This window comes from Phacochoerus africanus, chromosome 11, assembly GCF_016906955.1.
Source record: "Phacochoerus africanus isolate WHEZ1 chromosome 11, ROS_Pafr_v1, whole genome shotgun sequence".
NCBI classification, from domain to species: Eukaryota; Metazoa; Chordata; class Mammalia; order Artiodactyla; family Suidae; genus Phacochoerus; species Phacochoerus africanus.
The window spans coordinates 127,099,307-127,122,858 of NC_062554.1; the positions used below are offsets into that span (position 1 = coordinate 127,099,307).

Below are 23,552 nucleotides of genomic sequence, written 5' to 3' on the forward strand. Positions count from 1 at the left end.
GGCTATAATCTTTTATGCTGCCATCCATAGTTTATGGGTTTCATTTTTCCCAGCACAAGGCTTCCTCATGCTACCCCTTTGTAGCCATATCTACCCATTTGCCATCCCTAATCTGGTCACCACTAATCTGTTCTCCATCCCATCTCTCATTAGTTTAAAAATGTTATATAAATAGAATCATACAGTAGGTAAAATCTTAAGATTGGCTTTTTTCCACTCAGCAAAATTCCCTTGAGTTCCATCCAAGTGGTTGCACGTACTAAGAGTTTTTTGTTTGTTTTGCTGTGTTGTCCTCCTTGGTGTAGACATTCAACACGATGAACATACACATGTATCTATTCCTCTTCAGGTTCTTTTTTGATCTAAGTTGTTACACAGCATTGAGTAGGTTACCCTGTTCTTATTACCTATTTTATATATAGTGGTGTGACCAGGAACAGATTTTTACATTAATAGAGTTTCTTATTTTTCTGAGGTAAATGCCCAAGTTGCTGGGTTGTATGATGCAGTAGACAAAATAATGGCCCTCCAAAGATATTCACACCCTAATACCTTGAATCTGTGAATATGTTGCCTTTCCGGGCAGAAGAGAATTTTTATAATGTCAAAATGTTAAGAATCTTGAGGAGGAGAGAATTTTCTTGATTATTTTCATTGGCTCAAAATAATCAAAAGGGCTTTTAAGGAGGCAAGATGACAATCACAGATATTAGAAGATGCTACCCTGCTGGCTTTGAAGAGAGACACAAACCAAGGAATTGTGCATGGTCTTTGGAAGCTGGAAAATGTGAGAAACAAATTTGCCCAGAAGCAGCAGCACTGTATGCACTTTGATTTTAGTGCATAAGACCTATTTCTTACTTCTGGCCTCCCCAACTGGAGGTAATAAATCTGTGTTCTTTTAAGCCATTAAGTTTGTGGTAATTTGTTAAATATAAATGTTTTTTGTTTTTTTTTTTGTTTGTTTGTTTTTTTTGTCTTTCGTCTTTTTAGGGCCTCATCCGTGGCGTATGGAGATTCCCAGGCTAGGGGTTAAATCACAGCTGCAGCTGCTGACCTACACCACACCCATAGCAACCACAGCCCACAGCAACGCTGGATCCTTAACCCACTGAGCGAGGCCAGGGATCGAACCTGCATCCTTATGGATTCTAGTCTGATTCGTTTCCGCTGAGCCACGACGGGAACGCCAAATTTTTGTTTTTGAAGACACTGCCAAACTATTTTAACGAATGAACAAGGGTGAGGAATGGTAGTAGATGTGACCAGTATAAGATGGGACAGATCACTAAGACCCGCAGAGGGTAGGATAAAGAGTTTAGATGTATCCATCGTGTAATGGAAAGCCACTGAAGATTTCAAACAGGGGAGGAGCACAATATGATTTGCATATGAAAACGTTCACTCTCATTGCTAGAAGGAGAGTGGTTTGGAGAGAGGCAAGAATAGAAGAGGGAAAATCAATTAGGAGATTATTACATTGACTAGTTGGTTTCATGGAGTTGGAGGAAAGGTGACAGATTGAGGATTTGTGTGTGGGATGTAGTCCACAGAATTGCTGCTGGGCTGGCTATGGGTATGAGGGAAAGAAATGCTTTTTGCTAGAGAACTAGAGGAATGATGGCGTCTTTAATTTTGCATGATTATTTTGGGGTATGTGGTGCTGAGAGAGTGTAGACATAAAATAAGCCACTAAATTTATGAATTTGAGAAGTTGTTATTTAACAATTAGAGATTCCTTCTAGAGACAAATATGGGAGTGATTAATTAGTGGTCCAATTTATAAGCTTGGATGGGATTAACCTGGAAGATAAAGAAGAGAAGGGAGGAATCAAGACACTTCAAGTTATAGATCCTTTATGGAAAGCTTTAAAAACAAACAAGCTCCTGAATACTAGCACTCTGTGAAAAGGGAGAAAGACCCAGAGGGTATCAAACCCTGAAGCCAAGGGGGGGGGGAATCTTTCAATAAAGAAGCTATAGACATTTGTGTTGAATGCTACTGAGAAGTGAAAGTCTTTATGGTTGAAATTAAGTATAATGGAGGTAGAGTAGATCAAGAAATGAGGGAGTGATTGGAAAGATGGGCAGTGTAGTCGGAGTTAGATGCATAAGGAAGGAAATGAGATCGATGAAACATAGTGATGATATTTAATGAATCAAGAGGTTCGGTGAAGCTGAAGAGTTAGATATTAGAGTATTAATATTAAAATAGGTGAGCTGAAGTGTTGGTAATAAAGGGAGCTGACTGAAATCAAGATTTTGGAAATGGTGTAATAATTAATGATGAGATCGAAGTATGTATGATCATGGGGACTATGATGGAAGAAGGCAACACTGTAACAGAGATGGACAACGAAGAAAGGCCAGGCAAGATGGTAAATACATGGTCCATGTGGCTATTCAAATTACCAAGATCGCAAAAGTAGGGTAAAACAGAGCCAGCTATCAGTGATTTGCCCAACTGATATAATCTAAGTATGATCTCTCCCTCTTTGAATTTCCTTTTTTTTTTTTTTGTCTTTTTGCCTTTTCTAGAGGTGCTCCCATGGCATATGGAGGTTCCCAGGCTAGGGGTCAAATTGGAGCTGTAGCCGCTGACCTAGGCCAGAGCCATGGCAATACCAGATCCGAGCCACGTGTGCAACCTGCACCACAGCTCACGGCAATGCCGGACAGATCCTTAACCCACTGAGCACGGCCAGCGATGGAACCTGCAACCTCATGGTTCCTAGTCGGATTCGTTAACCACTGAACCGTGACGAGAACTCCAGAATTCCCTTTTTAATTTGTACCTCCTTAGTCACTTTTATTTTTTGCCTTTTGTGTACTTTTTTTTTCCTCTTCTAAGATTAGGCAATGAAAACAAGTGTGTTGCTATCTCCTATAGCACAAAACGCAGGTTTTCTAAAACAGTGTTGCAGTGAATAAGAGTTTCTAACTATTGACCTTAGGAAGCCTCTGTGTAAATGAGTCCAGAATAAAGCTGTTAAGGGCAGGGCCAGTTTGGAATAGATAGAATACAAAACAATGACATTTTAAGCATAACAACACTTTAGAGAGATCATCTCATTTGACAAAGATATACAGAAACGGTCAAAATTTATTTCAGAAGAGATTTTTCAATTTTTAAATAATACAAAAATAATACAAACAGCCATTTGTTTCAACACTTAATTTTACATAAGTTAATTTAATCATACATCTGTCTAAGGCACCAAAACATTCAATACATATTCCAAATTCCCAGATTCAGGCATTCAGATATTAACAAATCAGCTTTAAAAAAAAAAAAAATCAGTGAAGTTAACAGTTTTTTATACACGCCCTTCTATTATTGACTCTCAACCAAAACCCTTTAAACATAAATTCTTAATGAAAAGTTCCCCTGAGTTATTTCTCTAATGAAATTTCCCTTTCTGCCTCTGCCCGAGGCATGCTTTTTCAATTATTTACATAAATACTGATGTTATCTGTAATCAGTGCTTGATTTAAAAATATCAAAACCCAGTGCTTTGCCCAGAATGTCTCTCCAGAAAGTTATGGCTGAATGAATTAGCAAAACATCCACAGGTCCTTTGAAGATGTATAAAATGTCAGTCTCATAACATCCATCCAGGCCTAATGAGACGCAATGTTCTCTGTGGTCTGGTATATAGGTAAACCTTAAAAGTCACAAATTCCAACCTTACGTCTTAGTATACCAGAGCTGGATTCCTAAAAATGTATTCACAAATCATAATCCAATCATTTATCTTGTAATTCAGAGAGGTAATCCCAAAAGATACATTGATTCTGACATAAGGCAAAAAAACAAACAAAAAAAACTATGACTGCAGCCTTAAACCCAGTTTATAATAACATCCTAATAAAACATAAATAATAGTCCTCAATAAATTAATATACAGTACCAGAAAATGTCAACCGACAATGAGATGTGGAAAAGAAGCTATTGCTGGGAACTATTCAGCAATTGTTTTGTTCTGTTTTGTTTTGTTGGCAGCAGTGTGCAATGGCTTGATGGGGGAATCTCAGTTCCCAGACCAGGGAGTGAACCCAGGTTTCAGCCAGTGAAAGCCCTGAATCCTAACCACTAGACCACCAGGGAACTCCCTGTTTGGTTTTACTTTTAAATGAGAAATGACATTCATTTGAATAGGAATAACTTTCTTGGTCTCAAGGTTTTAGCCTCTGTAAGGCTAAGGTATTAGCCTCTATAAGGCTTCTGTAGTTATCCATTGCTAAAATTAGCAATGGATAAAGTTCTTTGTCTTTCACTCAAAATGAATGTATGCCTTTTTGTAAAGGCCTTTGGTTAGTGTTTTTGTTTCTCCTTTTATCCCTCTTATGAGGAACTAAATAGCAGTCCTGAGCTGAGGTTTTCCTGAAAACTTTCAAAAGTTCAGGTAGAAAAAAGAGACAAGAGTCCAAAGAAAGGCAAACTCGGATCCTAAAACCAGGAAAACAAAATGGAAGTAAACTGAGCAGAGAGTTTCTCTTAGCAAAATGACTAAAAGTATTGGTGAGTAGGTAGTTCCTTCTCACACACCTTGGAAAGATCAACAGTGTAGAAGGAAATGTGCAGCATTTTGCCGTCTTGTAACAGCATTTAAATGTTCAAACATCTTAGCTTTTGTTCTTACTATAAGTTGAAATTCAAGTAAAAAGATGTCACACTCATTTCCCGTTGGATTGTACAAAAGAATGAAAACTGCTTTCCCCTTTAACTTGAAGAAAAGACATCTTTAAAATCAACAGAAAAATCTTCACAAGTATGACCCCTTTCTCCTTAACAGAAGATGTTAAGTAACACAAGGAGTGCAATATAAATATTAAATAATTAACTTAAAGACATAGTTCATATAAATAAATAAATATGATCAATAGGCTTCTACAGTTCCGTCGATCGTTCTTTTAGTAGTACTGTGGGGTTGATATCATCTAGTCCAGAGTGGGAAGAGCTTGCATTAATTGTGACTGTTTTGGCGAGCTGTGGATCTTGAACACTGAATGAGGTAAAAGGGCAGCCTTTCACATTATTGCAGATGAGAGACTGAATTGAGGCAGTGTTGATGATTTTAAAACCCACTTCTCCACCAAAAGTACTAGGCTTCCAGTACTCAGGAGAACAGATAGGATTACCCATAAGTCCTTTCAAGGAGAATGGGGCTCCAGCTTCTACCATGGTCTCCCCAAAGATGGCGTCTGGGCGAGGCTTTTCTACTAGAAGGGCAGGATACAGCTCCATGGCATCAATGTCGCCATAGAGCGCTTCTAACTCTGCAGCCATTTCCTTCTCTCCTGTGAAGGTGACAGAGATACAATCAGTGTAAAACTCTACAAGATAAAAAAAATAGTTTTACCCCTCCGCTCAATTTGCTTTCCGCTCCTGTTTCCACTTGACCCTTGATTATTTGAAGACGTTGAGAAACTGTTTCTCACCTGTAAGTTCTTCAAATGATCGATAAGGCTTCAGCAGAAAGCGCTTGCGGTATTCATTAAAAGACTGGTATCTCATCTCTCTGCTCTGGTCGATTGAGGCCTTTGATACTTTTTGTACTGCAGCTGGGAGATTCCTACCACCAGCAACCTGTGGAAATGAAATGAAATTGTAGAACATGAGTTTTAGGTATATTTAAGATTTCTATTTTAAAAGCATCCCTTGGGTACAAAGAAGGTAAGACTCAGCTCCCAGCTGAGACCTAAACTGTTCCAGAACATTTCTGTCATCTAGATTATAGTGATAACATTTACAATAACTGAAATTATATGTTAGGCTTCTCATTTTAAGGGAAGAATTCTACTAGCAAATAATTACTGTTTTAATACGTTTACGAAAAATCATTTCTACAGCAGAAATTCCAGTTACTGATTAAGCCCTTTGTTTCGTTTTATAATAATAATGCTTACCCTGCCAGCAATTTGCCTGCTAAATGATTCAACAAATTGGGTGATGCCATGTTCCAGTAAGATAGAGTTATTGTAGAGAAACTGTTGATAGTTGTACTCTTGGCCATCAATCTGGAAGGCGTCAGGCAGAAGGGGATGCCAGTGGTAGAGTGTGTTAAACTCAGCAGCAATACGGTTTTGGTATTGGAATTGCTGGTTGAAAAGCAGCTCTGGGTCAAACTTCAGTTTGAAGTGGTAGCCACTCAGGTGTTGTACGTAGTCTTCAATCACAATCTTAATCGTTTCTCCTATGGGCACAACATTAACAAATTTAGAACACAGATTCTTTCTACTCACAAACTTTCAAGCAACCCAAATGCAATTTTGTTAATGTGCCATTCTATTGATTTCTGTGTCTTCCTTTTTTACCATCAAAACAAAAGGTCGGTGATATTACTTACTAATCAAGCCCAGGGGCTGACTTAATATGAAGCGTGTGATTTTACATGCACCACATACCCCCAGCATTACTGGAAACTGCAAAGAAACAGTTTAGTTTTCCCTGGAGAAGAGCGTTATTGAGAAGAGTTGTTCTTGCGCACCTATCAGTATTAGCCTGCTCGTCTGGAACAGCCGTTCATCGTCCCATTCCGGGTGCTCCTGTTTAAGCACATCACACACTCTGTTATGTTCCCGCAGCCAGATTGTGGCATACATCATCAGACCAGGCACCAGACCAAAGACCTCATGCCCCACGGCAAAGCGGAGGCGTTCAGGAGTGTGGGGCGGGTAGATCATCTCGACTTGAGTGTCTTTGACTGTCGGAGGATACATCTCACCGTCAATGATCTAAAAACAACGGTAAAAAATGAAAAAGAGGTAAGAAACAAATTCCAATCATTAATGATGTTGAATAGAGTTGAGTGGTAAGTCATCACTTTTTTCATATTTATTTATATATGTGTGTGTATACCTTTTTCCAGATTCTTTTCCATTCTAGGTTATTATAAGATATTGAATATAGTTCCCTGTGCTATATGCCAGACCCTTGTTTGCCTCTTTTATATATAGTATGTGTATCTCTTAAACCCAAATTACCAATTTAAACCTCCCCCGATATCTAATTCTTAATAGTTTAGTGGAACAAACCTGATACTTCATTTTGCCATCCTTGAAAAGGCGCAGTTTATGCTGTCTCTCCAAAGATTCACCATAAACATGACTTAAGTCCACCTAGAAGATGATGAAAAATTTTAAATTTGTTGCTGTTAAAGCTGTTCTTATGTAAAATGCCTGTGAGGTATTTATAAATAATTTGATGATTTAATTTGCTTTAAAATTTTTCAATAACATTTTTTTGACAGCCACAAAATAATGAATTAACTTGTTTACCCACTGAAGCTACAAACCTATATGTCTCCTGTGTTTTAAGATATCAGTGTTTCATGTGGAGATTAGATCATATGCTTTGCTGTAATTATGTAGTATTTCTTTTTAAAAGCATAGAAAATATATTATTGATATAAAATTCTTATGATACATTGAAGCTATGTCACTGAAATCCAAAGGATAGTAATACTAAAAAAAAACCCTCACCTAATAATATTTAAGGCAGCATAATCAGGGTGCAAATGTTTTTGAAGACAGCTTCTGTAGTGCCAATATTTTAAACTAAAAATATACGGGCCAAACTACAAATAGTTTTTATATTTGTATATATGTGTGTAAATATGTATACATGCGTGCATATATATTTTCACTAAACCAGTGAATTAAAATGGAAACTCCATTAAGATTTTTATAGATAGAACATTTCAAAAAGAAGGTGAATTATCTGGTATGGCAAATATATAAGTATATATATATAAAATATATAAGTATATCTATAAGTATATATTGGCAAATATAAATAAATAATAAATAAATAATGGCCTTTAATGTTCACACTTCATTATGATTGACTAAAATTCTGATTTAACTCTGTCTTACCCCATGGCCCTGTCCTTTGGTGAAAGCTGGTCCTCGCTTCTGATCTGTCTTGAAAAACTGATGGGTGAAGTGCTGGGCAAAGAATGCAAACATCATGTTTGTGCCCTGGGGATCAGGGATGAACTTTCTTCTTAGAAGTAATTTTTCCACAACTTCTTTTGAATCGGGAAGCTCTTTCCTCCCTGAAAAATGAGAAGGCCAAGATAGGAATCCATCTCTATATTCAAAGAAGCAGAGAGTGGCTGTCAATCTACCAGGATCTTCTTTACTTAAGAAGAATATGGTTGTGAATAGGATCATAATATCAATGGAAGTTCTAAGATACAGGGGAACAACTTCTTATTGGATACTTTAATCTCTTTTGTTTAACTAGCATTAATTCAGTTTTGATGAAAGAATTTGAAAACATCATGACATTATACCAAAATGCCCATTCACTTTCATGGAGTAGTTTACAGAGATTCACAAAGAACTCTCCAAAGATATCCATAAGAAAGGAAAAATAGATGTTTTTCTTAATAAATAAATGACAGTTTACAGTCAAATTTTCTAGGTTGCATCCAATCCCAGTTACACTTAATACATCTCTACCTGCTTCCTCTCACTCACCTTTCACACCCATGGGTGTTGGGCAGTCATCAGGCACAGGAGGAAGAGCTCTGGTATAATAGGAGAGGTTAGAAAAGGCTTCCCAGCTTTTATAGCCATAGTGCATATTGTAAGTTGGTGGGCTATCAATCAGATGTGATCTCGCTGAAATTTTCAAGGAAAAAAAAAGGTATTATTTGTTCCTGTGCACAAGACAAATCTGTTTATTTTTATTGTAAACTGTGCAAAGTGGCACTAGAGAGTGACTTTAATTCCAACAAAGATACTGTATTTTAAAATAATTACACTTTAGGAGTTCCCATCATGGCTCAGTGGAAATGAATCTGACTAGTATCCATGAGGACGCAGGTTGGATCCCTGGCCTCGCTCGGTGGGTTAAGGATCCAGCATTGCCCTGAGCTGTGGTGTAGGTCACAGACGTAGCTTGCTTGGATCTGGTGTTGCTGTGGCTGTGGCATAGGCCAGCAGCTACAGCTCCAATTTGACCCCTAGCCTGGGAACCTCCATGTGCTGCAGGCGCAGCCCTAGAAAAAGACAAAAAATAATAATAAAATAAAATAATTACACTTTAAAGTCTAACTGCCAAAATGTATCTTTGATAAAGTGTATATACTTTACCAAAAACGTTATGGCCTAGCCATCTTGATTTTTCAAATAACCATCCACTTATTGCTCAAGAGGCCTATGAGAGGAATGTCTGGGCTTGGCCCTCACTTTATTTACAAAAATTAAAAAAAAAATTTTTTTAGCCATGCCTCTGGCATGGGAAACTTCTTGGGCCAGGGATCCTGCCAAGCCACAGCAGTGACAATACTGTATCCTTAACTACTAGGCCACTAGGGAACTCCAGGACTCACTTTAGAAATAAAGTTATCTTCTTGTTCACCCTCATACAAATTATTCATTTATTTCATTTTATTTTATTTTTGATTTTTAAGGCCACACCCGCAGCATGTGGAAGTTCCCAGGTGAGAGGTCGATAGAAGCTACAGCTGCTGGCCTACACCACAGCCAGAGCAATGCATGACCTGAGCCACATTTGTGACCTATAACACACCTTACAGCAACGCTGGATCCCGGACCCAGTGAGTGAGGCCAGCGATGGAACTCACATCCTCATGCATACTAATAGGATTTGTTTCTGCTGTGCCACAATAGGAACTTCTTATCCATTTACTTTAATGAGTGCCATTCTATGGCCCATGGGCATTCACTAAACAACTGGACCATACTTCATCAGTTGTCAAGAATAGTGAAGGCTTTAAGAAGCACGCAAGATTTAAATAAAATTCTGACTGTGAGACAGAACTTTATATATTCAAGGGGATTCAGACATCAATGTTTTGACCATTAAGATAGAAGGAAAACTAAAAAGTATACTTAAATATTTTTTGGACTAAGTTTAAAAAGCTAAAGTTTAAGAAAGGACATTTTTCTTTGAGGCAGCTGAAAACCCTAGAAAGAGATCTGTACTTACATATCAATACGTATTTCATAATTGCATTCCGCAGGAAGGGAATATTATTGACAATGTTCCAGACTCCCTTGAAGTGGGTAAGTATGTAGTGCACTGTGTTTGGAGTGGGCTTCAGGAATAATTTTATCCTTGTCAGAAATTCAGCTATAATGAGAGAAAGAAAAGAGAGAGAAGTTAACCAGACCCATTATAAGATAGAATTCTATAAAATGATAACTGTATCTATCCCTATTCCAAACAAGGGCACTCAAAGACAAACTTACGTGTAGTACAGTTTTCACCGTAGAATCCTGTTCGGGTACAGTCACACTTATAGTGGTCAAATCCTACACTCATACATACACCCCGATTCTGGCATGGGTTGGAACAGCAAGGATTTGCTACAGTAAACATAAGGACAGTAAATAAATCATTCTTCAGTGTCTTAATCTTGACTTACACATTTAACTGTTTCTTACTATGAGTCAACTTTACAATAAAAGAAATTTAAGAAATACACAGGTAGTCATAGGAAAACAAATTCTGTTTTTTGGCTGGTCTCAACTTCCTAGTCTAAATAAAGGTAACAAAATATTCCACCCAGGGAAATCATGCTGTTAAGCTTTTCTTAGTAACTTTTTAGACGTGTGAATTGCTCTTTTTAAGAAGCTCAATGAAGTAGGACTTTCAAAATTAAAGTGAATGAATCCAGTACATCAGCCAAATTTTGGGGATTATTATTATTTTTTTTCAGAACTCAGGAAGTTGTAGAAAGACCTGGAGGAAGAGCATTCCAAGCTGAGAGGGAAAACAAGTGCAATGGCCCTGAGGCATGTCTGTGAGATTAAAAAAATGTGGTAGAAGCAGAGTGAGCAGGAGAGAGATGGAAGGTGAGTTCAGAAAAGAAAACAAAGACAGATGTTGCGGTTCTTATTGGAATTTGAGTTTTATTCCATGTGTCAAAGGAAACCACTGCATGATTTACAGCGTTAAAGTGGCATGACAATTTAATTTACACTTTAAAAATCTAACAAAATGTAGGGAAATTTTCAAAGTAAGAACAGCTTGCTTTTAAAATATTTTGCTTATCTTAAAAAAAAAAAAAAAAATCTGTGCTTTCCTGAGGTAGGAAAGCACCAGATAGGGTATTTAAAACAATTATTTCCATTCTCTGACAGTAGGTACTACACAAAAACATTTCGCATATAATGATCAGGTACTGTCTTATAATGGCAACCTGCAAATTAGTAGTACCATTCCTTTCTAGCAGATGAGAAAAGTGAGACAGATTAAGTAACTGGCCAACGATGATCAGAGCTGACGGTGAAGTTCGGCTTCCTGTCCAGTTCTTTTGGACTTGAGTGGTCCAAACTCTATACAAAAGCCATCCAGTCTCTGTATTCCGAGAGTATTCAGAGTACCGGGGGCACCCGAGAGAAGTCAGAGCGGTAACTCAGTCCGGGTGTACGGAACCGCGGGGTGCCCGGTGCGGGGCACCAGGTGCTCACTCACCTGCAGTGCAGAGCGACAAGGCGGCGCAGAGCAGCAGGGCGCGGGCGAGCATCTCGGCGGCGGGCGGGGCGCGAGCTGGCAGGCAGACTGGTAGAGGCGTTGCGGTGAGTCGGCTTCAGAATGTAGAGCTGGAGGAGGCGATGTGAGGAGTTCCTGGGCGTCCTCTGACGCTTGCTGCAAGTTGACAACTGGAAGCTAACGGAGAGGACCTTCCTTTTATGCGTGAAATCTAAGGCCACGTGACGGCATGACTGTTTCTTTCCGCCTTTCCTTCCCCCTTCCAAAACTTCTCACCCCCTCTCTGCTTAAATAATTGCGTAAGACCGGAGTGGGAGGAGGGGGTAAGATTTTATTTTTTTATCCACGCAAATGAGAAATAGGAAACCCGAGAAGATGCGCTCGGCTCCAAGGTGGGTGCAAAGCGGATCGCCCCCTTCCCTGCTCCGATCTCCCTGCGCCCCACCCCCGGTTCCGCTGCCCCCGGCGGCTGGCTTTGAGCCAGATTCCTTTCTTTCCTCTGGGTCTTGGACCCAGGCTTGGGGAGTCGGCGCCGAGGCAGGTCAGCTTGGGGGGAAGGGCGGCGGCCCATGGGCTTCCTCTCCGGGAATCCGAGCTGCCTAGAGGTTCCGGAGCGCAGGGAATCCCCTCGCGGGCCGCCGCCCCCTGTCTGGTCCCTAGGCTTTGGGGGCGAGGAAGTCACAGTCTGGACAGACCTGGGAGCGTCAGGCCAAGAAAGACTGACATGTTTTACTCCTGCCGTGTGTTTCAGATGTGTCATGATTTTAGTGACCACTCATAACCCGGTGTATATGCAAGACGCATATGTTTAAATTTTCACTTGACCGAATGAAATGTAATAGCTATAGTCAGTGTACATATCTGTAGCTTCTCATCACAGCTAAATTGTTTTTTAACATAAAAAATACTGTTCTCCACACAGCTGCCCCCACGTTGCTTCTTGGAGAGGGGAAGAAAAGGTAAATTCCTCTTCTCAATACTGATCGTGATCACTTATCGTGTATGTAATCAATCTGAAATCAAAGGACCACCACTATATAATTTCCTCTCCCTGATGAATAAGGGAAAAGGAGGTGACCAGGATTCGCAGGAATGCAAACGTTTTAATGCATTTACTTGTCTGCCCTGCGGCTTCCATATTTTGGTCACTCTTTAGCCCTTCATAGGAGACACAAATAGAAGAAAGCAGATTTTTTTGTTTGCCTTTTTGTCTTTTCTGCCCATTTTTTCCAAGATGATGAGTTATGATTAGTATGCCATGATACGTTACACCATAAAAAAATAAGGCCATGGTTATGTAAAATTATAACTCTCATTTGTGTATATATTTAGTGTTTCTGTGTACACTTTATTTTTATTTATTCATTTATTTATTTTTAGGGCCACACCTGGAGTATATGGAAGTTCCCAGGCTAGGGGTTGAATTGAAACTGCAGCTGCCAGCCTACAACCACAGCCACAGCAGCTCCAGATCCCAGCCATGTCTGCGACCTACACCACAGCTCACAGCAGTGATCCTTAACCCACCGAGTGAGGAGCGAGGCCAAGGATCAAACCCGAATCCTCATGGATACTAGTTGGGTTCATTACTGCTGAGCCACAATGGGAACTCTTCTGTGTATGCTTTAGACAAGTATTTGTATCTGTTGTACAGAATTTCTCTAATTAGTGTCTGAAATTTGTTGGGAAATTCTCTGTGTGAAGTGAAAATAAGGAAGCATTTTAAAAATCTTGCAAAGCATTCCACTGAGTTTTACTGCCCCCTTCTGCTGCTTCAATTTTTTTCAACTTATTTTTCTCTCTGATGCTGTGAGGATCACTAAGTAATTTGTGTGATGTTATAGTGTTCTTAAAATCCACATGTGCAGTGTTCATTTTTTATTTAACTTTAATGAATATACTGAAAAGGAATATGTTTTAATTGAAGTGATAAGTCACTCATATGAGCTAAAAAGACATAATAGGAGTTCCTGTTGTGGTGCAGAGGAAACGAATCCAACTAGGAACCATGATGTTGTGGATTTGATCCCTGGCCTTGCTCAGTGGGTTAAGGATCTGGGGCTGCCGTGAGCTGTGGTGTAGGTCACAGACTCGGCTCCCATCTGGCGTTGCTGTGGCTGTGGCGTAGGCCGGCAGCTATAGCTCTGATTTGACCCCTAGTCTGGGAGCCTCCATATGCCGCTGGTGCGGCCTTAAAAAGATAAAAAAAAAAAAAATATTGATACCCAAAATTCCAAATAAGCTAACTTTTTTTTTTTTGTCTTTTTTGACCACTCCATGGCATGTGGAGTTCCTGGGCCAGGGATCAGATCTGAGCCACATTCAAGACCTAAGCTGCAGCAACACCAGATCCTTAACCCTCTGTGCAGGGCCTGGGATAGAACCTGCATCCCATCACTCCCAAGACACCACCAATCCTGTTGCACCACAGCATAACCTCCTGAGCTAACATTTTCGAGGGAGATGTTTCTTACTGCTTTGAGCAGGGCTCTACCATTCTGACATGGAAGGACGCTCATATCCACTATCTCAGGCAAAAAATCTCTTTCCTTTTCCCTCCCTTCTCCTTTGGCTGATTTAGTGACACTCAGAGAGAAAGGTGATTGCCCCTTCTCTTTATTCATGACAGACTGGCTAGAAAAAGAGCTTCATCATCTTAAGTCAGAGTTATTCTTGAAAGACATTTTAGAAAAATTATGCTGTAGAATATATCTATTTCTTAATTCTAGTTATGTATCCATTTCTGGCAATTCAAGATAGGAGTTTCAATGCTAAAAACACAAGCAAGCAGGCAAAGACTGTCACCCCTCATTTCATTAAACAAGGGAGGTAAAACTGTCACCATACCCGAACCACTGACAGTACACCCTGAGGAAAATTCAGAATGGAGATAAAGAGGCTGCCAGCCACCACAGCCACCCCTGACCACATATCCCGAGGGAAATTCAGGATGGAGAAAAAGAGGATAGCGACCCTATCAAAGGGATAATTTAAATGAACCCAGACTCTCTTATCTTCCCATAGAAGGAAATCCCTAAGTTCATTAACTTGAACTTTAGTTTCATTGGTTGAACTTTAGTGATTTTAATTAGCAGTCATCTTTTGATGTTCAGCTACCTGGGTGTTTTTGTTTTTGTTTTTCAGAAACTCCTATATATCATGGCTTCTCCCTTACCTCTTTAGAACAGTACCTCAGAGCTATCTGAGAGACTATATCCTGGGCTTAAATTCTCAGTAAAACCACTGAATAAAACATAATTCTCAACTTTTAGGTTTTGTATTTTTTTCCAGTTGACAATTTAATTTTTTTAAAAATCTCTGTTAATTAGACCAATGAAGAAATATCAAGTACTATTCATTTATAAGTTTTATTTTAAAAAAACCTTATTTTCTTTCTTTTTTTAAACTCAATTCCCTGATTTTTCCATGTTTTCATTTTTCATAGTTCTATATCATAATTACTAAGATGAGCCAGGTTAGATTGAACATGGTCCTTGTGTTGGAACTATGAATCCCAAAAGGGGATAAAAAGTAGAAGAGAGTGTGAGAAGTGTGCTCTGGGGCCCACGTGGTGAGAACACACTCACCAATTACATATTAGGCTTGACATCTCCAGTTTCAGACCCAGCTTATAGGGAGCTTGGAAGCTTCCTTGAAACACCCTATCTTAACAACAAATAAGATCAGAACACATTGAAAACTCAACGCTCTTCTTAGATCCCTAAAGAAGTGAGGTGACAGGATAAAGAAACGCCCCCATCCCCCCCACCCCACCACACACACCCTGTTGGAGACATTTGCCACACAGAGAAGCACAATTTACCGGAGGAGAAACCTACAGGCAGAAATCTCCGTGGAAACCAGTACCTAGTTAAGAACCTGGAAGTATAGTTGAGGAATTGCTGGATGCTCAATATGGATAAATATGAGAGTTAAAAATGCCAAGGATCCATATACTTTTATGAATTTTACTTCCTGAAACTCTACCAGGTTCCCACAGTGACTGTGAGGACAAAAAAATCCCCTTGGGGGATTGGCGGGGGAGGGGGTGGAGAAGTAACCACTTTGAAATATGCCAGAGCATTCTGTTCTTTTTAATTAGGCCTGCACTCAAAAGAAACTATTTTACCAGAACGTAAAGTATGGGAATTTTATCAGAACCTAAATGATGGGAGGGAAAGGAAATACCCAACTCCAGTACCCTCTAGCCATATCCTACTGAAGATGTGGTAGTGGGGGACGGAGGAGCACTGGTGGCATTTACAGCTCAGAGGCAAATGCTCGCTAAAAGACTGAGACCTGGTCGCAGGACTCTGGAAGTCTCCCCTCCCCCCATACCTTCCTACCACATTAGTAAAGGCCTATTTACCAGAGTTCCTTTCACCCAGTACACCTTGTCCAGCTTAAAACAAAAAAATGACAAGTCATGCCGAAAGACAAAAAACACAGTTTGAAAAGACAGAGCAAGCATCTGATCCAGACTCAAATGTGGCAGAGATGTTGGGAATATCACCTCATGAGTTTAAAACAGCTATGATTCATATGGTAAGAGCGCTAATGGAAGAGTAGAAGAACAAAGATAAGAATTTTAGCCCACTTCTCCTCAGAAACCATGCAAGCAAGAAGAGAATGAAAGTAATTAAAGTGTTGAAACCAAAAAGACAATCACTGACCTAAAGTTCTGTATCCTAGGAAATTATCCTTCAAAAGTGAAGGAACAACTTTTCTCAAACAAAATTTGAGGAAGTTTGTGGCCAGTAGATCTGCCTTGCAAAAAAGATTAAAAGAAGTTCTCCAGAGAGATGGAAAATAATGTAAGCCAGAAACTCAGATCTTTAGAAGAATGAGTATTGGCAAAGAATAAGTGAAGGTAAAATAAAAACTTTTATTCTTCTTATTTTTAATTGATCTAACAGGCAACAATTTGTTCAGAATAATGATGGCAAAGTTGTATTTGAAGATTGTACCTTATGTATAAGGAGGTTGGTGACAGCAATGATACAAGGGATAAGAGAGAGGGATTCTGAGTATTTTACTATGAAACACTTTCACCACCCATGTTTGGTAGAATGTTATTTGAAAATGGGGTTGGATTAATTGTAAGTGTATATGGCAACCAGTATACATTTTTTAAGTATTAGTGATATGTTAAGAAGGGAAAGAGGAGTTCTCGTCGTGGCGCAGTGGTTAATGAATCCGACTAGGAACCATGAGGTTGCGGGTTCGGTCCCTGCCCTTGCTCAGTGGGTTAACGATCCGGCGTTGCCGTGAGCTGTGGTGTAGGTTGCAGACACGGCTCGGATCCTGCATTGCTGTGGCCCTGGCGTAGGCCGGTGGCTACAGCTCCGATTCAACCCCTAGCCTGGGAACCCCCATATGCCGCGGGAGCGGCCCAAGAAATAGCAACAACAACAACAACAAAAAAGACAAAAGACAAAAAAAAAAAAAAAAAAAGAAGAAGGGAAAGAAAATAGAATCACATAAAATCCTCAGTTAAAACCACAATTAACAGAAAAAAAGAATGGAAGACTAAAATAGGAACAGAAAACAAGGGTAACAAACAGAAAATAGTTAACAAATATAAATATTAATCTAGCTATATCAATAATCACTTTAAACAATGATACAGATATACTACTTAAAAAACAAAGATTATCAGAGTGGATCAAAAAAGAAGTCCCAAATAATCTGATTTCTACAAGAAACCCACCTTAAATATAGATACATATAGAGAAAAGTGAAAGGATGAAGAAAGATATACCATGCTAACTCTAATGAAAAGAAAGCAATAATAGCTATATTAATTTCAGATAGAATAGACTTCAGAGTAAGAGAACATTGTGAAAAAAGAAGTACATTACAATTCTCTGGGAAGACATAACAGTGCAGTGGTGGATGTGCCTAACAACACAGTATCAAAATACATGAGGCAAAAACTGATAGAAATGCAGGGAGAAATAGATGAAGACATTGTAATAGTTGGAGACTTCGACACTTCTCTATCAAAAGCAGACAGATCCAGAAGGCAGAAAGTCAGTAAGAACATAGCTGAACTTAACAGTACTGTCTGTCAACTGGATACAATTGACATCTATAGACAGCTTTATTAAACAACAGCAGAATAGCAGAATACGCATTCTTCTCAAGGTCACACAGAAAATACACAAAAACAGACCACATTCTGAGCCATAAAAAAGCACCTTAGCAAATTTAGAACAACAACAAAAAAATCAAATCATACAATGTATCAGACCACAGTGGACTTAAACTAACAGGAAACCCGCAAATCCCGAAATATTTGGAGATTACCCAACACACTTCTAAATAATACATAGGTCAATTATTTAAAATATTTGAACTCAATGAAGAGAAAAATACAATTTAAAATTTGTGGGATTCAGCCAAAGCTAAGCTTGAAGGGAAGTTTATAGCATTAAATGCATATATTAGAAAAGAAAGATATAAAATCAGTAATCTGATTACATCTGAGGAAACTAAAAGAGAGAGAGAAAGAGAAAGAATTCAACCCCAAGCAAGCAGAGGAAAAGAAATAATATTAGATCAGAAATCACTGAGGGTGTTGCCACTGTGGCACAGCAGGCTAAGAACCTGACTAGTATCCATGAGGAAGCGGTTGAATCCCTGACATCTCTCAGTACGTCAAAGATCTGGTGTTGCTGTGGCAGTGGCTGCAGCTCTGATTCTACCCCTAGCCTGGACACTTCCATATGCCACAGGTGCAGCCCTAAAAGAGAAAAAGAAAGAAATGAAATGAAAAATAAGTTATCAGTAGACAAAGTCAATGAACCAAAGCTGGTTGTTTCTAAAGATCAGTTAAGTCAATGTCTTTAGCTAGGCTAAGTTTAAAAAGAAAGAGAGAAGACTCAAATTAGTAATATTAGAAATGAAAAAGGGCACATTACTACAGATCCCATGGAAACTGAAAGACTAATTAAATAAAGGCTAACAACTCTATACCACAAATTTAATAACCTAGATAAAATGAACTTTTTTTTTTTTTTTTTAAGCCATGGCATGCAGCCGCTTGATGTGTGATCTCAGGTCCCAGACCAGAGATTGAACCCAGGCTGCAGTGGTGAAAGTGCTGAGCCCTAATCAGTAGGCCACCAGGGAACTCCCCCAAATGGACCCATTCTTGAAAGACATACTCATCAGAACTCAAGCAATATGAAGAGGGCTATATCTACTAAAGAAATTGAATTAATAATAACCCTCTAAAATAGAAAGCACCAGGCCCAGATGCATTCATTACTAATTTCTATCAAACATTTAAAGAAGAAATTACAGCAATTCTTTACAACCTCTACCACAAACAGAAGAGGGAATACTTCCTAACATAATCTCTGAGGTCAGCATCACCCTAATTCCAAAACCACACAAAGACTTATAAGAAAAGAAAACTACAAACCAATATCTCTCATAAATATAGGTGTGAAAATTTGCAACTAATTATTAGCAAATAAAGTCCAATAATGTATAAAAATTATACACCATGACAAAGTGAAATTTAATCCAAGTATGTAAGAGTAGGGTCTAACAAAATATGTACAAAATCTATATGAAGAAAACTACAGAACTCTGGTAAAATAAAAATCAAAGAAGTAAATAGTTGGAGAACTATTTGTTCACAGATAGAAAACTCATTATTGTCATGTCAGTTCTTTCCAACTTGATCTGCAGATTCAGTGCAATCTCAATCAAAATCCCATCACTTGGTCTTGTGGATATAGACAAATTGATAAAGATTAGGAAATGGAAAAGGCTTAGGCTCTTTAGCTAAATATTGAGGGAGAAAAACAAGATTAGAAAGCTGACACTGTTGACTTCAAGACTTACTATGTGGCCACAGTCATTAAGGCAGTGCAGTATAGCAAAGGAACATGTAAGTCAACTGGACAGAATAAAGCCCAGAATAGATCCACATAGAGTCAGTTGATCTTTGACAAAGGAGCGAAAGCAATTTAATAGAGAAAAAGATAATCTTTTCAACAAATGATACTGGGACAAGTGAACATCAACATGCAAGAAAAAAAACCTAGACATAGACGTAGTTTTCTTTGGAAAAACAAACTTAAGATAGAGCTAAATGTAAAACACAAAACTATAAAAGATAGAAAAGAAGATATAAGAGAATATCTAGATGACCTTTATTATGGTAATGACTTTTTAGATATAGCACCAATGGCATGATCTGTGAAATCAGAAATAATCGATAATCTAGACCACTGAAATTAAATACTTCTGTTCTGTGAAAGACACTGTCAGGAGAATAAGAAAAGCCACTTTGGATGATAATGATGTGTCAGTTTATGTTCATCACTCATAACAAATGTGCCACCCTGGTGGGGGATGTTGACAGTGGGTCAAGTAGTGCATGTATGGGGACAGGATATATGGGAACTCTGTGCTTTCTGCTTAATTTTGCTATGATCTTAAACTGCTCTAAAAAATAGTTTATTAATTAAAAAAAAAAAACACCTCAGCCTATAAATAAAGGAGTTGGATCTTTTCACTTGTTCACGTATTAATTCTACTCTCCTCACAGATGTTTCACTTTGTTTTTAGTCATGTATGAAAACCTCCACCACATGAACCACAAGACTGTTTTGCTGAGAGCAATACATATTTGTTTGCCGACTATTCATAATCATTGGTAGAAATCTTCAAGGCTGAATGCTGCAGGCTGGAAAATGACAGAGGTTCATTTCCTAACTAAAATCTCATTGTACCCTAGGGACAATAATTTGTTTGTGAACGTCTGAAGAATTTATTTCTTCTCTCATCCAGAAATTGTATTCATGTAAGCCTTCCTTCTTCTTCTTTTTGAAATGTTACTGAACCCAAGAACTTGTGCCCAATGCATAGTGAGGCCAAACAAATGGGGACAAGGAAGTTTAGAGCAAAGAAAGATTTATTGCAAAAGCTAAGCAAGGAGACTGGGCGGCTCATGCTCAAAACCCCAGGCTCTCTGATGGTTTGGGGGTAAGAGTTTTTAAAGGCAAAATTTGGGGTGAGGGCTGCAGGGTGTGTGACTTTCTTCTGATGGGTTGGTGGTGAGGCAACAGCGTGGTGTTCCAGGAATCTTGGGCTTAATCTGAAGTAACCATCCTCCGATGGGTTGGGGAGCCGTAGATCCAGATGAAGATCTCAGATATATGTATGTATATATGTATGTATCTGTCTATCTATCTATCTATCTATCTATCTATCTATCTATCTATCTATCTATCTATCTATCTATCTATCTATCTCCTTTGAGTAGGGACCAGGGCTCTGCTTTATCACTGCCCTACTGTTTCTTGACTGCTTTTCCTTTGTTTTTGCTTCTCCTCCCTTTCCTAATTAGTAGCTGTTTTGAATCTGCCCTTTGGAACTCAGGGAAAGCCTAAGAAGCTGAAGCCTTTTTCCAGCAAATGAGAAACAGGGGCTATGGAAAGGACTTTGTACCTGGGTGAGCCCCAGAGCATCCTGCTTGGTTTCATAAACACTACTCTCTAAGAAGTTTGCAAACTTTCCATTTACTTCTACAGGAGCTTGGGGGTTTCTTGCCTCTAAAGCTATTTCTCTACTCTATAATTTAAATTTCAAAGACACTCTTCCAACTGTCCCCTGGATCATTGCATATAACCATACTAAAAAATAAACTTATGCTCAGCATAAAATTATTTTCCTTTAATATTCTCCATAGGAGTTTACAGGCTCACAATCCATCTGGATCAATCATTTATTAGTATTTATGAACACCTCATGTGCTACATATTTTACTTTCATGTTTTGATTACTACCTCGCTCCCCCACCAGCTAATGTAAATTCTATGAAGATAGAGGTTTTGTCTGTATTTCTCACTCTTATATTCTAAGTGCCTAAAATAGTGCTATCAGTGATCATAAATATTTGTTGAACACATGGGTGAATCTATCTTTTGTAAAATAAGATTTAATAATTATATGACCTTCATTTCATCTTGTAGTCCTTTCCTAAAATCTGAACTTCCAAAGAAAAGGTATCTACATTTTTAAAGCTCTTTTTAAAATGCAATGGTTATGGCCAATGCTGCTCAAGTCTTCTAAGTCTGCAGCCAGGAACTGCTATGGCCATTTATACAAGTCAAAAGACGATACAAGAAAGGAATGTTAAAAAGGACCTGGGTCCTTGACAGCATTATTGAAATGGAATCCTAATCGATTTCCCCCAGAGTTTCTGAACTTATGGATTTCTTGTTAACAAGTTCCAATAGCTACACATAAGCAGATGGACTGAACACATGTCAATTTTAATATTTCCTAGTTTTTAGGCATAGATACTCTTCCTGTTTTTCCTATAATACTTATTTTCTTTCCTTTTATTTTTTTCTTTTTATTTATTTATTGTTTAATTTTATTGTAGTATAGTTGACTTACAATGTATTAGTTTCAGGTGCACAGCAAAGTGAATTAGTCATCTAAATAAATATATCCATTCTTTTTTCCCATATAGCTTATCACAAACTACTGAGTATGGAGTTCCCATTGTGGCTCAGTGGTTTAAGAACCCAACATAGTGTCCATGAGGATGAGGGTTTGATCCCTGGCCTGGCTTAGTGGGTTAAGGAGCCACAGTTTCCATGAGCAGTGGTGTAGGTCACAGATGCAGCTTGGATCCCATGTTGCTATGGCTGTGGTGTAGGCTGGCAACGGCAGCTCCAATTCAACCCCTAGCGTGGGAAAATCCATATGCCGCAGGTGTAGCCATAAAAAGAAAAAAAAAAACCCACAAAAAAATCTACTAAGTAGATTTCTCTGTTCTATACAGTAGCTTCCTTTTAATCATCTATTTTATACAGTACTGTGTATGTTATTCCCACCCTACCAGTTCTTCCCTTTCTCCAATGGTTTTGCCTATGGTAACCATAAGATTGGTTTTGAAATCTGTGAGCTTGTTTTTTTAAAATAAATAAGTTCTTTGTTACCATTTTTATTAGATCCCACATATATGTGACATCATATGACATTGTTTTTCTCTGTCTGACTTCATTCAGTATGATAATCTCTAGGTTCATCCATGTTGCTACAAATGGCATTATTTAATTCTTTTTATGGCTGATTAATATTCCATTGTGTATATGTGCCACATCTTTATTCAGTCCTCTGTTGATGGGCACGTAGGTTGTTTCCATGTCTTGGCTATTGTAAATAGCACTGCAGTGAACATTAGGGTACATGAATCATTTTGAATTATGGTTTTTTCCAGATAGATGCCCAGGAGTGGGATTGCTGGATCATATGGTAGTTCTTTTTTTTTTTTTTTTTTTTTTTTAAGGAACCTCCATACCATCCTCAGTAGTGGTTGCATCAATTTACATTCCCACCAACAGTGTAATAGGGTTCCCTTTTCTCCACACCCTCGCCAGCATTTATTGTTTGTAGAATTTTTGATGATGGCCATTCTGACTGCTGTGAGGTGATTTCTCATTGCAGTTTTGACTTGCATTTCTCTAATAATTAGTGATGATGAACATTTTTCATGCTTTTTTTTTTTTCCCGCTGTCTGTCTTCTTTGGAGAAATGTCTATTTAGATCTGTCCATTTTTTGATTGGGATTTTTGGTATACAATTCCATGAGATGAGTGTGTCACACTCTTAAAATTGATGTTAGACATCATGTTTCATCTTCAGGTCTAACAGCTTCTTATTGCTTTTGAAATAAAATCTAAACTCTTTGCGATGTCCTCTAAGGCCCTACCTAGCTCTCTGATGACTTTTTCTCATGCAACTTTCTTCGTCGCCATGATCCAGTCATGCTGGGCTTTGAGTGTCTTAATCACATCTAACTTTTTTGCTCCCCAAAGGCCTTTGCTCTTGGCATTATCTATACCCAGAGTGGTTTTCCTTTACATGGCTGTATTTAATTTGAGAGACTGACCTTACAACCTTAGACAGGTCTTATATTTGTTATTTCTCAGTTTGTTCACCTACTCATAAGTTGGTAATGAAGATAAATAAAACATATAGACTCCTATGAACTATCAGAAGACACCTAAATCTGGGACGTTAAGGCTTCTGGAAATCCATTATTTCA

The 23,552-nt window shown here is 38.5% G+C and overlaps 1 protein-coding gene and 1 long non-coding RNA gene across 2 annotated transcripts in view; one reads left to right on the plus strand and one right to left on the minus strand.

Moving 5' to 3' along the window:
- Positions 1 to 3,085: 3,085 nt before the first annotated feature.
- On the minus strand, positions 3,086 to 11,592 carry PTGS2 (prostaglandin-endoperoxide synthase 2). Its single transcript, XM_047751919.1, has 10 exons — positions 11,456 to 11,592; positions 10,228 to 10,344; positions 9,965 to 10,108; positions 8,488 to 8,631; positions 7,879 to 8,060; positions 7,039 to 7,122; positions 6,492 to 6,738; positions 5,911 to 6,197; positions 5,443 to 5,590; positions 3,086 to 5,301 (listed from the first exon to the last, which is right to left on the minus strand). The coding sequence occupies exons 1-10, from the start codon at positions 11,505 to 11,507 to the stop codon at positions 4,892 to 4,894; spliced, it is 1,815 nt and encodes a 604-aa protein (XP_047607875.1). The 5' UTR covers positions 11,508 to 11,592; the 3' UTR covers positions 3,086 to 4,891.
- Positions 11,593 to 11,730: 138 nt separating this feature from the next.
- The window catches only part of LOC125110577 (uncharacterized), a 53,589-nt gene continuing 41,767 nt past the window's right edge, over positions 11,731 to 23,552 (plus strand). Inside the window, exons 1-2 of the long non-coding RNA XR_007130667.1 lie at positions 11,731 to 11,865; positions 16,166 to 16,343. This is a non-coding gene — a long non-coding RNA (uncharacterized LOC125110577). The remainder of the gene's footprint in view (positions 11,866 to 16,165; positions 16,344 to 23,552) is intronic.